This window comes from Centroberyx gerrardi, chromosome 14 (genome assembly GCF_048128805.1).
Source record: "Centroberyx gerrardi isolate f3 chromosome 14, fCenGer3.hap1.cur.20231027, whole genome shotgun sequence".
In the NCBI taxonomy this organism is placed as follows: domain Eukaryota; kingdom Metazoa; phylum Chordata; class Actinopteri; order Beryciformes; family Berycidae; genus Centroberyx; species Centroberyx gerrardi.
This window is the reverse complement of record NC_136010.1, coordinates 16,098,701-16,111,553: the sequence shown is the minus strand read 5'-3', so window position 1 is coordinate 16,111,553 and position 12,853 is coordinate 16,098,701. Positions and strand designations below refer to the sequence as shown.

The following is a 12,853-nucleotide window of genomic DNA, read 5'->3' as shown; positions in this document are numbered from 1 at the left end:
GTGTTTCTTATGTGAAAACACTAAAAACAGCACTGATGATAAACCGCAGACATTTTTAAGTGTATTGTGAAATAAATCACATTCAATCAATTGCATCTCTCATTGAAAAAATACAAATTATCACTGAACACTCACAACAGTTGTGGCTGCATGTGAAGGACATTCATATGAAATGTCTGAAGTTCAGTATCACACCACAGTTCAGCCAGGGATCAGCACTGAACATTCAGAAGAAATGTCAAATGAACTTCCCCTTTCCTTCTTATTCTTTTATTTTTCTTTGCATCATCTTCTCTTTAACATTCAAGTCATTGTTCTTCTGCATCTCCTGCTCCTCATCCTCTGAAAAATCTCCAGCTCAAGGCAGCCAGCCATGTCTCCTCATTGCATGAACCTTACACAGCTCTGTTGGACATGGCCAAACTTGTGGGTGAGGTAATGACTGAGATGCACAAGGCTGTATTTTGGCTTGGAATTAATAATATGAAACTTTATTGATCCCCACAGGGTAGTAATCCTCTTTTCTTGCTCAATTTAAAAGCTAATTGAAATGGTAATAGCAAATAGGGTCTTGCAATAAAAACATTATCATATTGTGTTTTAACATTACATCACTTTTCTCATTTCCAGTCAGCCTTAGGTGGGTGAATCAATGAAATATTGTATTTCCAGTACTACTTACAGCAGCTTAATTTGTCTCTTGTCTCCCGATGACATCATCGGATATCTGGAAATACAGCTGTGTTTGCGCGTCTGTGTAAAATTCAGCGGTGAGTGATTGGTTGATGAACCAAATCCCAGCGGGTTTGGGCGGTGCCTAGCCTGCTGCGGCTCAGCTGCGAGCGAGGAAAACAGGGAGAACCAACTAGAAGCTGTTCATTCATCCTAGCATAGCAAGCTAGCTAACTTTCTTCCCATCAGGAGGAAAACACTAATCAGCTGGCTGGCCATTATTGTGGCTTGTCAACTAAAAATGGCACGTTTGAAGCATTAAAACTAGGTGTCCAAAACGTGAAATTGTGTGTACATTGTGTGAACCAGCGAGGAATCAGACAATCATCAATCGGTGCCACGGACGTGTTGGTTTTGCACCAAGGTAGGACCAGGCTAGCCAGCTAAACCCAGCCAGCTAACGTCAGGTTAATAAACTGCCAGAAAGAGTACTAAACTGATATTTTAGTGGAAGGACATTGTTGCTGAGTTGAGTAGACTTCAATGGAGTTCAAAACAGATTAGCAGACTGTGGTAGGCTTCTAATAACTATCTATTGACCTTAGCTTGCTGCTAGTTGGCTAATTTAGCTTGGTGCTGATGCTGATGCTGAGCTAGCTAATGTTGAGACCAGAGCATCCCGACCAGGCGCAGCTAGGCGGCTATCTGTAGAAATCAAGCAGCTCATACAGTTTGTTTTTTTCATGATTTCTTTCCATAGCTAGCTCGATCTGTCATCTTTCCAAACCACCCTGAATATAACTGAATTTTACTGTCAAATAGGCATTACTGTGTGAGCAGTATGTTGTTTAGTTGTGTGCAGGGATGTAACGTTAGTGGAGGGTAAAACAACCTAAACTCATTTTTAAATGTATCCACCTTTTTAGGCTGACATAAGTGTTTCTGACTTAGTTTCATATTATAAGTACATCATAGTTAATTCAAACTGATGTAAGTCATATGAAGATGGGGTCTTATAAGGGAATACACATAAATTAATGCTTTTCTGAAGGTAGCATTGATTTTTGTTGATACTGGTGGTGATCACTGACTGGAGGTTATAGTTTAGACACCTTTTTATGTACCACTACATCACTGTGGGTGTGTGTGTGTGTGTGTGTGTGTTGAATAGTGAGCCATGTGGTGGGCCTGGCCGTTCCTGCCTGCCTTGGTGCTCCTCTCTGAGCTCTCTGTGGTGAGAGTGCAGACAGCACCATGCCAGACCTGCCGAAAACTCACTGACAGTTTCATTAAGGTAGGACTGCTTAATGTATCCTCAGTTCATGCTTGTGTTTTTTGTGCCGAGTTGTGTTTTATTCCGGGCCTCATCTATTTCACTCTTTTCAGGGCTTGGAGAGAACAGCCAATAAGAACTTCGGGGGCGGTAACACGGCCTGGGAAGAGGAGAAGCTGGCTAAATATGCCCGCAGGTAAGAGTGGCCTCCCTGCATTAGTAAGTTAGAATTCCAGTGCACTACATCATGAAATGTTGCATTATACTTAGTTCTTAGAGAGAAGAGACATTTGTTACTGGCCCAGAGGGGGACTGCATCATTTCTGGGTCATGTGTACTGTTGTTTCACTGCTGTCTTGAGATCTCTAACTGCTGGCCTCTTGTTTCAGTGAGACTCGGCTTCTAGAGATAGTTGAATCTGCATGTGAGAAAACAGATTTTGAATGTAACCAACTGCTGGAGCAGATAGAGGACCAAGTGGAGACATGGTGGTTCCACAGGTAAATGTGGTGTGTGTGCATTCAGAAAAACTCGCAGTGTGTATCACAGAGATGAACAATCTATTCTGATATAGCTAGAATTTCATAGCACAGCAAAATTTTGAAATATCCACATTCCATACCAAAGTAACAAAAGTGTCCTTATTCATTTAATCCCTGGAATAAAGGAAGAAGCAAGTAGTCTGTCTTAGATTTAATCCGTCACAAACAACTTTGTTTTAATTCCAGCTTTATTTCTGATTTTGTGACAGTATTAACCCCAGCTATGTATGTAATTACATTGTGCACTGATACATCATTAAAGCCTTAACATGTTAACTCCTCAAACATCACTGACATGATTATCCTGCTGTGTGTGTCCTGTAGGCAGCAGGAGGCTCCAGACCTGTTTGAGTGGCTGTGCATAGAGGAGCTGAGGCTCTGCTGTCCACCAGGACGCTTTGGACCTGACTGCAAAGGTTCGGAATACATGAAGCATGACACACAGGATACTTCAATTTAGAATATTTTCCAAAAAAATGTATGAGGTGTATTTTATCCCCGTGATGAATGATGCTGTTTTCACAAAGATGTACAAAATCAGCAGTGGTAATCATGATCTCTGCTAATTTGAAGCTTTGGTGTTGTCAGAGTTATACCACTAATGGCGTGTTCATGCACTACAGAGTGTCCATCCGGCCCAGGTGGAGTGTGTGGAGGTCTGGGCCGCTGTGAGGGAGAAGGGACTCGCCTGGGAGATGGAGAGTGTGTCTGTGACCCGGGATACTCCGGCCAGCTGTGCCAGAGCTGCGCTGATGGCTACTACAGAGAGAAGAGCTCCAACCACAGCACAGGAGCCTGTGCAGGTACCTCAAGCAGAGTTTCAACCCTTTACATGTGTTGAATTCTGTTTGCAGGCCATGAGGTAATCTAAAATTGACTCTTCCCTTCTCCCATTCTCTCCGTCTCTCATCATTTTCAGCTTGCTACCACTCATGTAAGAAATGCGCAGGGCCGCAGGACTACAAATGCCTGGACTGCAAACCAGGCTGGATCCTCCATGACAACAAGTGCGTGGGTGAGTCCGGCTTTGGAGGTCATGTGTGAAACATTTCGGTAGTTCTGTGCCAGCGGTCTGGGCGTTTGATGTTTAACTGCCCTTGTATGTCTCTTTTAGACATTGATGAGTGTGGAACAGAGCTGGCCCGTTGCCCCACCAACACCTACTGTCACAACACAGATGGATCCTATGAATGCAGAGGTAGGCATTCTTGTTCAGTTGCTATGTACGTTACTGGTGTCAACATACTGTACACACTATCACACCCAATAAAAGCATGCTGCTACTCTCCCCTCAGGATTTTTTGGAGGTTTTCTGTAGCTATTTTGACCAAAAATGCTTGATTTAGTGGCAGGCTTTTTGAAAAGTTTTAAGGCAGTTAGATTTGTTATTTAATCTGTCATTTAAAAACTTTGAACCTGCAACCAAGTGTTTTCATGAGCCTTGTAATTCTGCTAAAATTGTGATTTCAAAAGAGGTTCTCTGTGGAAAAGGTGCAGGAACAGGCCAAAGTTGTAAACTTTGTTTGTTGCAGTATTAATTTGCAGGAAATGATTTGATATATATATATATATATATATATATATATATATACATAAAAACTAGCCACTTAGTGGCTCAATGTAGTATGTAACGCTGACCTGTCTGCTGTGGTTGTATCCAGGCTGTGACCAGGCATGTGTGGGTTGCATGGGTAGTGGTCCCGCCCGCTGTAAGAAATGCTCCCGTGGCTACAGACTGAGGGGAGCCAAGTGTCTTGGTAAGGGAATATTACTTATCTACTGTATTTCTGAGCCATATTGTCTCTATACCTACTCCTAATTCTTCTAAAACCACCCTTGCTTGGCTCCCACGCACAGATATAGATGAATGTAGTGAACGCGCAATAGCATGCCCAGGGCTGAACGAGGCCTGTATCAATGAGGAGGGCTCCTTTCACTGTGACTGTGCCGATGGCTTCATCCGAAGAGACAGCATTTGTGTGGAGAACAAGCCTCCGGGTAAGTAGTATACATGCAAACACAGAAACTGCTGACAGCTTTTCAGACTCTGTTGGCAAACATTCTCCTCTGCGCCTCCTCAGCTGGCTCAGAGAAGAGTGTGTTTGAAAACATCCCGGAAGATGAGGTCCTCGTACTGCAGCAGATGTTCTTCGGTGTTGTGATCTGCGCTCTAGCAACGCTCGCTGCCAAGGGTGACATGGTCTTCACTGCCATCTTCATCGGGGGCGTGGCTGCCATGGCTGGTTACTGGCTGACGGAGAGGGGAGACTACATGCTGGATGGATTCCTGAAGGGACGCTAGCCTATCAGGGACCAAGGATTTGGGAAAGGAACTTGGAATACAAACCAGTAAGGGTGAATGAGGCTCCTTTGGGGCAGGAAACTATCTCTGCGATGCTAGCCTTTCAGGGATTTATTAGTTTGGGGTTGGGGAATTACTTGAAAGGGCTTGGGGTCATTTGTGTTTATGAAAAGGATAATACAGGAAATTGTGAGAACTTGAAACAAGAAGTCAGAGTGAAGCTGTAGGAGAGAACTGAGCTGTTGAGCCAGAAGTCTTGAAGAGGAACTGACACTATACTGCACTGATAAAGGAACTGAACTTAATCCCCTACCTCAACTTTGTTGGGAACAAGGGTGAAATGAATAAGACCACTACTGATTGTTATAATTTATTATGCATTTGTATGTTTTATCTGGCCACGATGTTGCTCAAGAAATGATGTCGTTTTCTTCCACACAATCAAAACCTCTATTCATTATGTCCATTTTGTTCATTTATCTCAATGCTGTGAAGCAGAGGCTTTCTTATGGATTGAATGGTAGATAGATTAGATGGGTTTTGACTGGTCAGGGAACTGAGACACTTCAGCTTGCTGCTATGAGCGTGGGGTAGGATGAGGGAATTTGAAGCATCTCCCCCTTCACCCCAAAAGAAAGCTCCTTGAAACTCTGGGATATATCCATCATGAACCACTGGTCATTTTTGTCCACAGTATGACTTTTTACCTGCTTACCTACTGAACGATTCCTTGTAGTATGAATGCATGAGAAAAGGATCTACAAAGAAAGGTACTGCACCATATGTATTAATTTATTGTCTGATTGGCATGGAAGACTGAATTTAACAGCTGTTGGATCACCTCTTTTACTTTAAAACTTTAAGATTAGGAAACCACCAACATTACTGCTATTAGCAGCAGTTCAAGAATTATTATGTGTGTGTGGAAATGTGTTTAGGTAAATGCCAGTCCTAGCTGGATGATGCAAGCCATTTTATTTTGCCTTTAACTTATTTTCAAAGCAATATTTTTTGGGAAAGTATTGTGATATCATTTTTTGCTCTTGATCTTTCCTGTGTGTATTTTGTTGTGCAATGGCAAAGCTTTTTTTTTTTATCTATTGAATGGTAATTTTAGCAGATATAGTAGCATCATGTTAAAAAGCCACATAGGTGTCATTTCATATCCGTCCATTTAGTTTTGTCTTTTGTTGTCATGGTTTGCAAACTTTTTGTCCACAGAATCATAATTCGTATGTGTCACGGGGATATCCTGTGCCCTCTGAAAGTAAGATGCAAACGCACAGCGCTGCACAGCCACTTCTAATTACATCTTGCCGGCTAGAGGTGTCCGTGTTGCCGTGTTATCACTGCATTTGTTCTCTCTCTCGTTCTCCCTCTCTCTGTTTGTGATGTCTGGAGGCCGCCGATAGTAGTATTGGTAGAGTTTACACATAGCGATATAGTTATAGTTTTTACACCAACACACACGACATTTTAGTCTAAATAAAAAAACAAGAGACATAGTCTTTGCAGTGATATTTCTATTTATTAATGTACTTTTCACAAATTAATTGTCACCTCTCTGCTGTGCTGCACTGGAGGGGGTTTCCGGGGGATTGGACCAAGTGTGGTAAAGTTGGAGGGGTGTTCATTGTGGTTTTGTTGAAAAGTTATTTTTAACACTTTTGAGTGGAACAATTGTTTTTGGAAATAGGCTGGAGCTCTATCTATACCAGACCTTGCTGGCAGAGGCAGACCAGATTGCTGTCTTCTGCAGAGGGCCCACGCTTTAAAGGGGCATTGCCTGTAGTGCAGAATTGAATTTATAGTTATATCTTTTTTTTTTCCTTGTTTTTGTCTATTTTTGCATGTTGTATTTTTTTTCTCTTCAATTGGCCAATTTTGTCTGCACTGTAAATACGCTGCATGGGACTCCACTGGTTGTAAATAAAACACCTGGACTGCTGAACAGTTGAACCATCTCTTTTGTGCCTCAGCCATTCCGCCAACCTTACAGTACATGTTTGCTTTCCTTTGCAATAAAAGTGACTGTCACTCATGTTGGTTTCATTTTAATTTTTCACTTTATTTTGTTGAGCTTCCTAAGGACTTAAATTGAATCTGTATGAAAAAAGCTTCTTGCTTGTGGAAATGTATTTTGTTTCTACAAAAGCATGTTTCATCACAAATTATAGGACATGCAGGGATTTTAAACTTAAAGTCAAGGGCTGGGTAAAAAAAACTTCAGTTGTAGGTTTATCAGAGCCCATGATTGTGGATAAGAAGACTTTGTAGAGAAGTATGTGTGAGCCAATCACTGAAAGTCTGGTCTAAGAATTACCAACTCCCCTCAAGTAAATTGGTTTAACGTGTGGCATCCAATGCACCTCAGCCTGCTGATAAGAACTTATAGATTGAATAGATATCTGTAAAAAAAAAAAAATAAATAAAAAAAGCTTATGAGCATCGTCTGTACATCAGTAATCCTATCTGCCACTGATGCATTTCCAAGTGCAATTGAAGTCTGTGAGGCCGGAGTCTGTAGTTTGACCAACTCTGCTCCATTAGCTACACACATAACACACACACAGGAGAGACATAAGTGGAAACCTCAAAAAACCTCGTCCAGCTATTATTGTAACATGAGAATAGCCAGCGTGTTGAAGAATCAATATCAGCACACTAGTGTTAGAGTTCTTGCAAACAAAAGGGTGTGCAGTAGATGTATAATGTGTGTATGGGGCCGTGTACCTTCTTGTTCTCGTCTCTATACTGAGTCATTGCTCTGCTGTGCTGGATCCGTTCCTCTCTTTCACTGGACAGAGCGAGGCGGTCCACTTCACGTAAATACTCTGCCTCCTTCACTTTACTGGCCAGCTGCAGCCTCAGTGCTACGCATTTCTCCTCTATCTGTCTCTTCAGCTGCTCACGCAACTCCTTCCTACATGAAACAGAAGGATTTTTTTTTTCTTTTGTCATCAGTGAAATATGAGACGTTTAGTGCGCGGTGGAGTAACACCACACCTGTATTTGCAGTATGCGGTGCATTCAAATCCCCCATTTAGGAGAGGTTTGCCAGATAAAAAAGACTTATCAGTGCAGGAGGTGAAGTGAAGGAGGCTATCCTTTTACCTGTACTCTTCTCTCTCACTGCTGGATCCATACAAAGGTTTTCGCCACCCTTGATGATACCTGACACATCAACAGACTTTAAAGGTCACTGACTTTGAACACTCATATGTCCCAAGCAAAGATGCATCAGTGGTTCCCTATGAATTTTTGCCATCACTCGGAAAATCCACTACAGTGACTCTTATTGGTCAGACACTCCCACCTGTAATGCTCCCTCCTCTGCATGACCAGTGTCCTCTGATGGTTGTGGTGGTGGACAGCCGGCGTCTCCAGACTGACGGTGCGTTTACAGACCAGAGGTGGATGTAGAGGGTTCAGTCTGGGGATACTCTAGAAATCAGATTCATGTAAGCTTTTTTTTTTTTAGCTCAAGGCAAAGGTCAACTTATGTTAGGACAGGAGCTCAGAGCAGAGGTGCGACCAAGTCAACTTTACTCAAGTCCCAAGTCAGTCTCAAGTCTTGAGGCAAAAGTCTCAAGTCAAGTCTCAAGTCTAAATGTAGATTACCAAGTCCAGGTCAAGTCCATGTCATTAATGTCAAGTCTCAAGTCATGTGCCAAATCTAAATGTAAAACACCAAGTCAAGTCAGAACAAATCAAGTGTCCAGTATCAATTCAATTATCTTAAAGAAAACAAAATATCTAGGATATGCAATATGGTTCTAATAATAAAAAATTCCAATAAAAACTTGATAAGTGCATCATGAATTTGATTTCTATAATCACTTTCAACTTCAGTAAATTCAATCATTCCATACAGAAAACAGAAGTTCAGTTGTCTGGTGGAACAAATCTCATAACTTTCAATCTGAGTCATTTACACAAACACAAGATCTTTTGTCAAGACTTTAGAAACCTTTTCAAGTCATCAAAGATTCATCAAGTACAAGTCAGAGTCAAGTCCCAAGTCACCAGAACCTGTCAGGTCAAGTCTCAAGTATTCTCTTCATGCATCATGCATCTCAAGCAATTAAAATTATGACTCGAGTCTGACTCAAGTCCAAGTCATGTGACTTGAGTCTGCACCTCTGGCTCAGAGTCACTGAGAATCTCTGCTCACCTGGCTGCCTGTCCAGGGCTGGGTCGAGTTTGAGATGGTGGGCAAGGCCAGGCTTGTTACCACCAGGCAGCGACTCTGGTGGGCGGGAGGCATGACGTGAGGAACGGACACTGGTGTGGCAGCCACAGAGATGCCAGCTGTGGTATTGAAGATAAAAACTACAATCATTCACTACACATTATTAACGCTCTACGAGTAACACAATAATATGCAAAACACAGAACAACGCAGCTGTTTCCTTACGCAGTTTCATTGTGTAGTTCAGGCTGTTCCTTCTGTTCACCCACCAGTGGAGTCCAGTCTTTGTGCACCGAAATTCACAATTTGCACAATTTCCTTCTTAAAGCAGCAGTTCTATTAACAATAAATCTCAATACAACTACAAAAACTGCTCATAGTCTATAATAAAGTGTAGAAATACTTCCCTCTCAGTACGGAACTAGTTAGACATTCAACTGTGATATGTCTATGCACTCATTCAGTGTTTTGCGTTGGCAACAGTTGCCTTGGGAATCAGGTTACCCCCCCATTAAGAGAAAGCTGGTGCGTGGAGTGTAAAGTCATGCACCAGCGCACTCAAAAAGAAAGTTTATTAGCCTGTGACAAAGCACTAATGAGGCTGTCAGAAGATGTCTCACACACAAAGGGATGAAAATAGACAGACAGCCAGAGGAGACAGACAGACAGACAATAGACTGACTGAATAATGCACTGATGAATCATTTTAACTTTTAAACCATAAAAGCATTTTATTAAACATTGCGTAAACATTATGTGAAGGAAGGGAAACACGATACTTGTGAAGATCATTGCATAATTTTCAAGGGATTCAGGTTTGTCAAGTTCATCACTATGCTGTTACTGTTTGATAACTGCAGTTCTTATGTGACACAGCTGTGTTGTGTTGCTGCACAACAACACATATTTCTTGCAGTTCCTCATATTTTGTGATGGTTTCAGATTCCCAGCTTCTCGTGGTTCTCCCACAGCCAGGCATGGTATTTGTTTAATTTGTGATCTTGAGGAGTCACCTTTGACATAAAGACACAATCAATCAATCAAACTTTATTTATCTTTTGTACAAGATTGCAATACAAAGTGCTTAACAAGATAAGAAGATAAAGAGATACGACACAATAATGAAAATCTATCTATATATTATTAATAATAATAATAATGATAATAATAATAATAGTAATGATAAAAATATTAATTGTAAAAAAGACAAGCATTTGCATTAATGAACATTCTACAACTTATGTTGTAACCCGCTGATAGTAGAATAGTTATGATTACACTCACCTGTCTCCACTCTCCCACACAGAAGATCCTATAGGAGTCGTTGCCATACTTCCCAATACCATGCAGTTCTATGGGGTAACGCCACTGTTTAGTTAGGTATTCATCTGCACAGGAGAAGAGGGAAAAGGGACTGTGAGGTTTTTCTGGCCACTGCTGTTGCTAACCCATGCAAATCTACAGTGACAATTAGTAATACTGTAATAATTAATAGTGTAGTTAATGTAAACATACAGCATGCACATAGTAGTCCATCCTGCACAGCGGACAAGCACATTCACCTGAGAAGCGGATGATTATTTTGGCTCTGAGCTCATACAGGCCCAGCGGCTTCATGAGTTCAGACATGGGCTTCCAGTCGGCCTGCCGGGTCAACTCCGCAGACGGGTAACGCTCAAAGAACTGCCAGAGCACTGGAATGGCCATCTTGCCTGGAGTATAGGAAAGAAGAAGAAAAAATGTTTTAATGTGGTTGAGTGCTGGTTGGTACAACATCCAGTGTGCTGCTATGTGTGTGTGTGTGTGTGTTGGATCTTACCACTGGTCTTGTTCAAAAAGATGGTAGCCACCAGCAGCTTCCAGGGGTCATGGAACAGGGTTTCCTGCACCAGGTTGAAGGGAGAACGAGGGGGGGTCCACTTCTTGAATGCCTTTCTTCTGGGGGGGCTAAGGCCTGTGCATAGGCAGTGTACGAGTCTTATTAGATCACACACACATAACTGTATTTTATATGTATTTTATATATCTGACATCCAAACACATGAGCCTTATCTTTGTCTCTTGTATCAATGAACCATTTAAACATTACCATCTCTCTGGGATTTCCCGCTGAAATAAGGGCTGGTCTTCCGTTTGTCGCCGAAACTTTTGGACTCTGGACAGACAGGAAACATATATGTATGAATAAATAGTAAATCCAGACAAAAACAAACTACAGCTGCTGCTTAGACAAGCTGTCAGACAAGTGTGGATCATACATACTATTCTGGGAATCTCTCACTGGTGAACAGCGCCCACCAGTGACGTCAGGTGATAACAGCTCCTCTTCCACGTCCTGCTGGTGACTCTCGGCACCAGCCTCCAATTCAGAATTTGTTTTTTTGACAGCTTCTCCCTTTATCTCATCCCCATCTTCCACATCCTCACCCTCATTCTCGCTGTCAGTGGCAGGTTCAACAGTCAGAATTGGGGCCTGTACATGCTGCTGGCCAGTCAAAGTGTCCTGTGGTCCAGTGGAAGGAGCCAGTCTGAGGATCTTCTCTCTCAGCAGCCCCCCCCTCTGAGGGGTCTTCTGTTGTTTAACATCATCCACTGCGGTTGAAGGCCCAGTCTGTATGCAGCACTTCACAGTCTTATCAATTTTGTCACTACACCCATCTAATGCTTGTGTGATCTCCTCTTTGATGTCGCTATTAATATGGTTAGTGTCTTCTGTGCTCTTTACAATCTCCCCTTTGATATCACCTCTGATCAAAGGAGACCTGTCACAAGTGTTCTTGCTCAGCTCGGTGCTTTGATGTTTAGCTGTGGCTGTCCGCTTGCAGACTGTGGAGGGAGATGCTCTTTTAGTTTCATTTGGAGGCGGGTGCAACATTTCTGATTCATCTTCTATTATCTCCCTCTGCTTATGTGCTTGTTCTTTCTTTCTTCTCCTCCTCTGTTTCTCCTGGGAGGGGAGCAACAGCGGAGTTGTGGTGTTGCCGCCCTTAGGTGTGGTGAAATCAAAGAGGCCTATGTCCAAGTTCCCTTCTGTTCCGTCTTTTAGGAGGTAAGCTTGCAGAGATGCCCTCGACCGGAACGTCTGACCCTGGGGACTTCAACAGCAGAGCGATCTGTTACCATGTGATATTGATCTGCGATGCACTTAGCCTCGTGAGTTATGATTACATACAGAGAGAGGAATACAAGAAAACACTGAGTCACCTTGTAATGTAGACGTCCATTTTGCCTGCTGTCTTGCCAGTTTTCCGCTGCCTCACCACTCTCGTCCAGCCAGGGGGCATTCTGGAAGTGTGGCACGAGTCAGCCTCCTCCTTGTGACTTTGGTTATTTATACTTATACAGTCTCCATCTCTGTTGGTCTCCAGCTGACTATCACAGGCTGAGAGATGCATGTTGAGATCTGTGCTGTTGTTGTTGTTGAGCCTGGTTGTAACATTGTCCAGGAGTTGACTTTCAGAGATTATTCCCACATCAGCAGCCATGCCTTCTCCGTCAATGTGTGATCTTTACCTAGAATTTAATCGATGGAAAAGTCACATATAGATATCATCACTCCATTGTTTAGTATTGCATAATGTAGGCAAATATCACCTTATAATACTATGCCATAGATGTACAGCTGATGTAGTCTGACATAATAATTCATAACAACGGCAGAAAAGTAGAAAAGGTTAATGTAACGGACTGTTTCAAATATGGGGATGACATACCTGAATGCTCGCCAACCCGGACCTCCTCCCGGTCTTACAGGGGTGTAGGACAAGTGTCACTTAATGTTGTGGAGACTGGTGTGTGCATTCCTTCTTCCCGGTTATTCTCCGATCCCAACATTGCAATCGGAGGAGGTCTTCGGTTGCACACACGCAGGA

At 42.4% G+C, this 12,853-nt stretch overlaps 2 protein-coding genes across 2 annotated transcripts; one reads left to right on the top strand and one right to left on the bottom strand.

The window, feature by feature from the left end:
- The first annotated feature begins 969 nt into the window (after window positions 1-969).
- creld1b (CRELD disulfide isomerase 1b) lies at window positions 970-6,740 on the top strand. The gene is made up of 11 exons (XM_071924602.2): window positions 970-1,096; window positions 1,844-1,966; window positions 2,059-2,141; window positions 2,335-2,445; window positions 2,812-2,903; window positions 3,111-3,290; window positions 3,407-3,502; window positions 3,602-3,685; window positions 4,149-4,244; window positions 4,345-4,485; window positions 4,569-6,740. Exons 2-11 carry the CDS (start codon window positions 1,850-1,852, stop codon window positions 4,787-4,789), a joined length of 1,221 nt encoding a protein of 406 aa, XP_071780703.1. The 5' UTR covers window positions 970-1,096; window positions 1,844-1,849; the 3' UTR covers window positions 4,790-6,740.
- Window positions 6,741-9,730: 2,990 nt separating this feature from the next.
- Window positions 9,731-12,824, bottom strand: mbd4 (methyl-CpG binding domain protein 4). The gene is made up of 8 exons (XM_071924608.2): window positions 12,695-12,824; window positions 12,186-12,494; window positions 11,244-12,076; window positions 11,071-11,136; window positions 10,801-10,935; window positions 10,544-10,693; window positions 10,266-10,369; window positions 9,731-9,994 (listed from the first exon to the last, which is right to left on the bottom strand). The coding sequence occupies exons 2-8, from the start codon at window positions 12,464-12,466 to the stop codon at window positions 9,920-9,922; spliced, it is 1,644 nt and encodes a 547-aa protein (XP_071780709.2). The 5' UTR covers window positions 12,467-12,494; window positions 12,695-12,824; the 3' UTR covers window positions 9,731-9,919.
- Between the last annotated feature and the right edge of the window lie 29 nt (window positions 12,825-12,853).

Excerpts from the sequence above, each read along its gene's own strand:
- creld1b (XM_071924602.2), top strand. The coding sequence starts at position 1,850 with ATGTGGTGGGCCTGGCCGTTCCTGCCTGCCTTGGTGCTCCTCTCTGAG. Across the intron at positions 2,446-2,811 it reads GAGACATGGTGGTTCCACAG|GCAGCAGGAGGCTCCAGACC; the intron begins GTAAATGTGGTG and ends TGTGTCCTGTAG. Across the intron at positions 2,904-3,110 it reads CTTTGGACCTGACTGCAAAG|AGTGTCCATCCGGCCCAGGT; the intron begins GTTCGGAATACA and ends CATGCACTACAG.
- mbd4 (XM_071924608.2), bottom strand. The coding sequence starts at position 12,466 with ATGGCTGCTGATGTGGGAATAATCTCTGAAAGTCAACTCCTGGACAAT. Across the intron at positions 12,077-12,185 it reads ATGGACGTCTACATTACAAG|TCCCCAGGGTCAGACGTTCC; the intron begins GTGACTCAGTGT and ends CTGCTGTTGAAG. Across the intron at positions 10,370-10,543 it reads AATAATCATCCGCTTCTCAG|ATGAATACCTAACTAAACAG; the intron begins GTGAATGTGCTT and ends TCTCCTGTGCAG.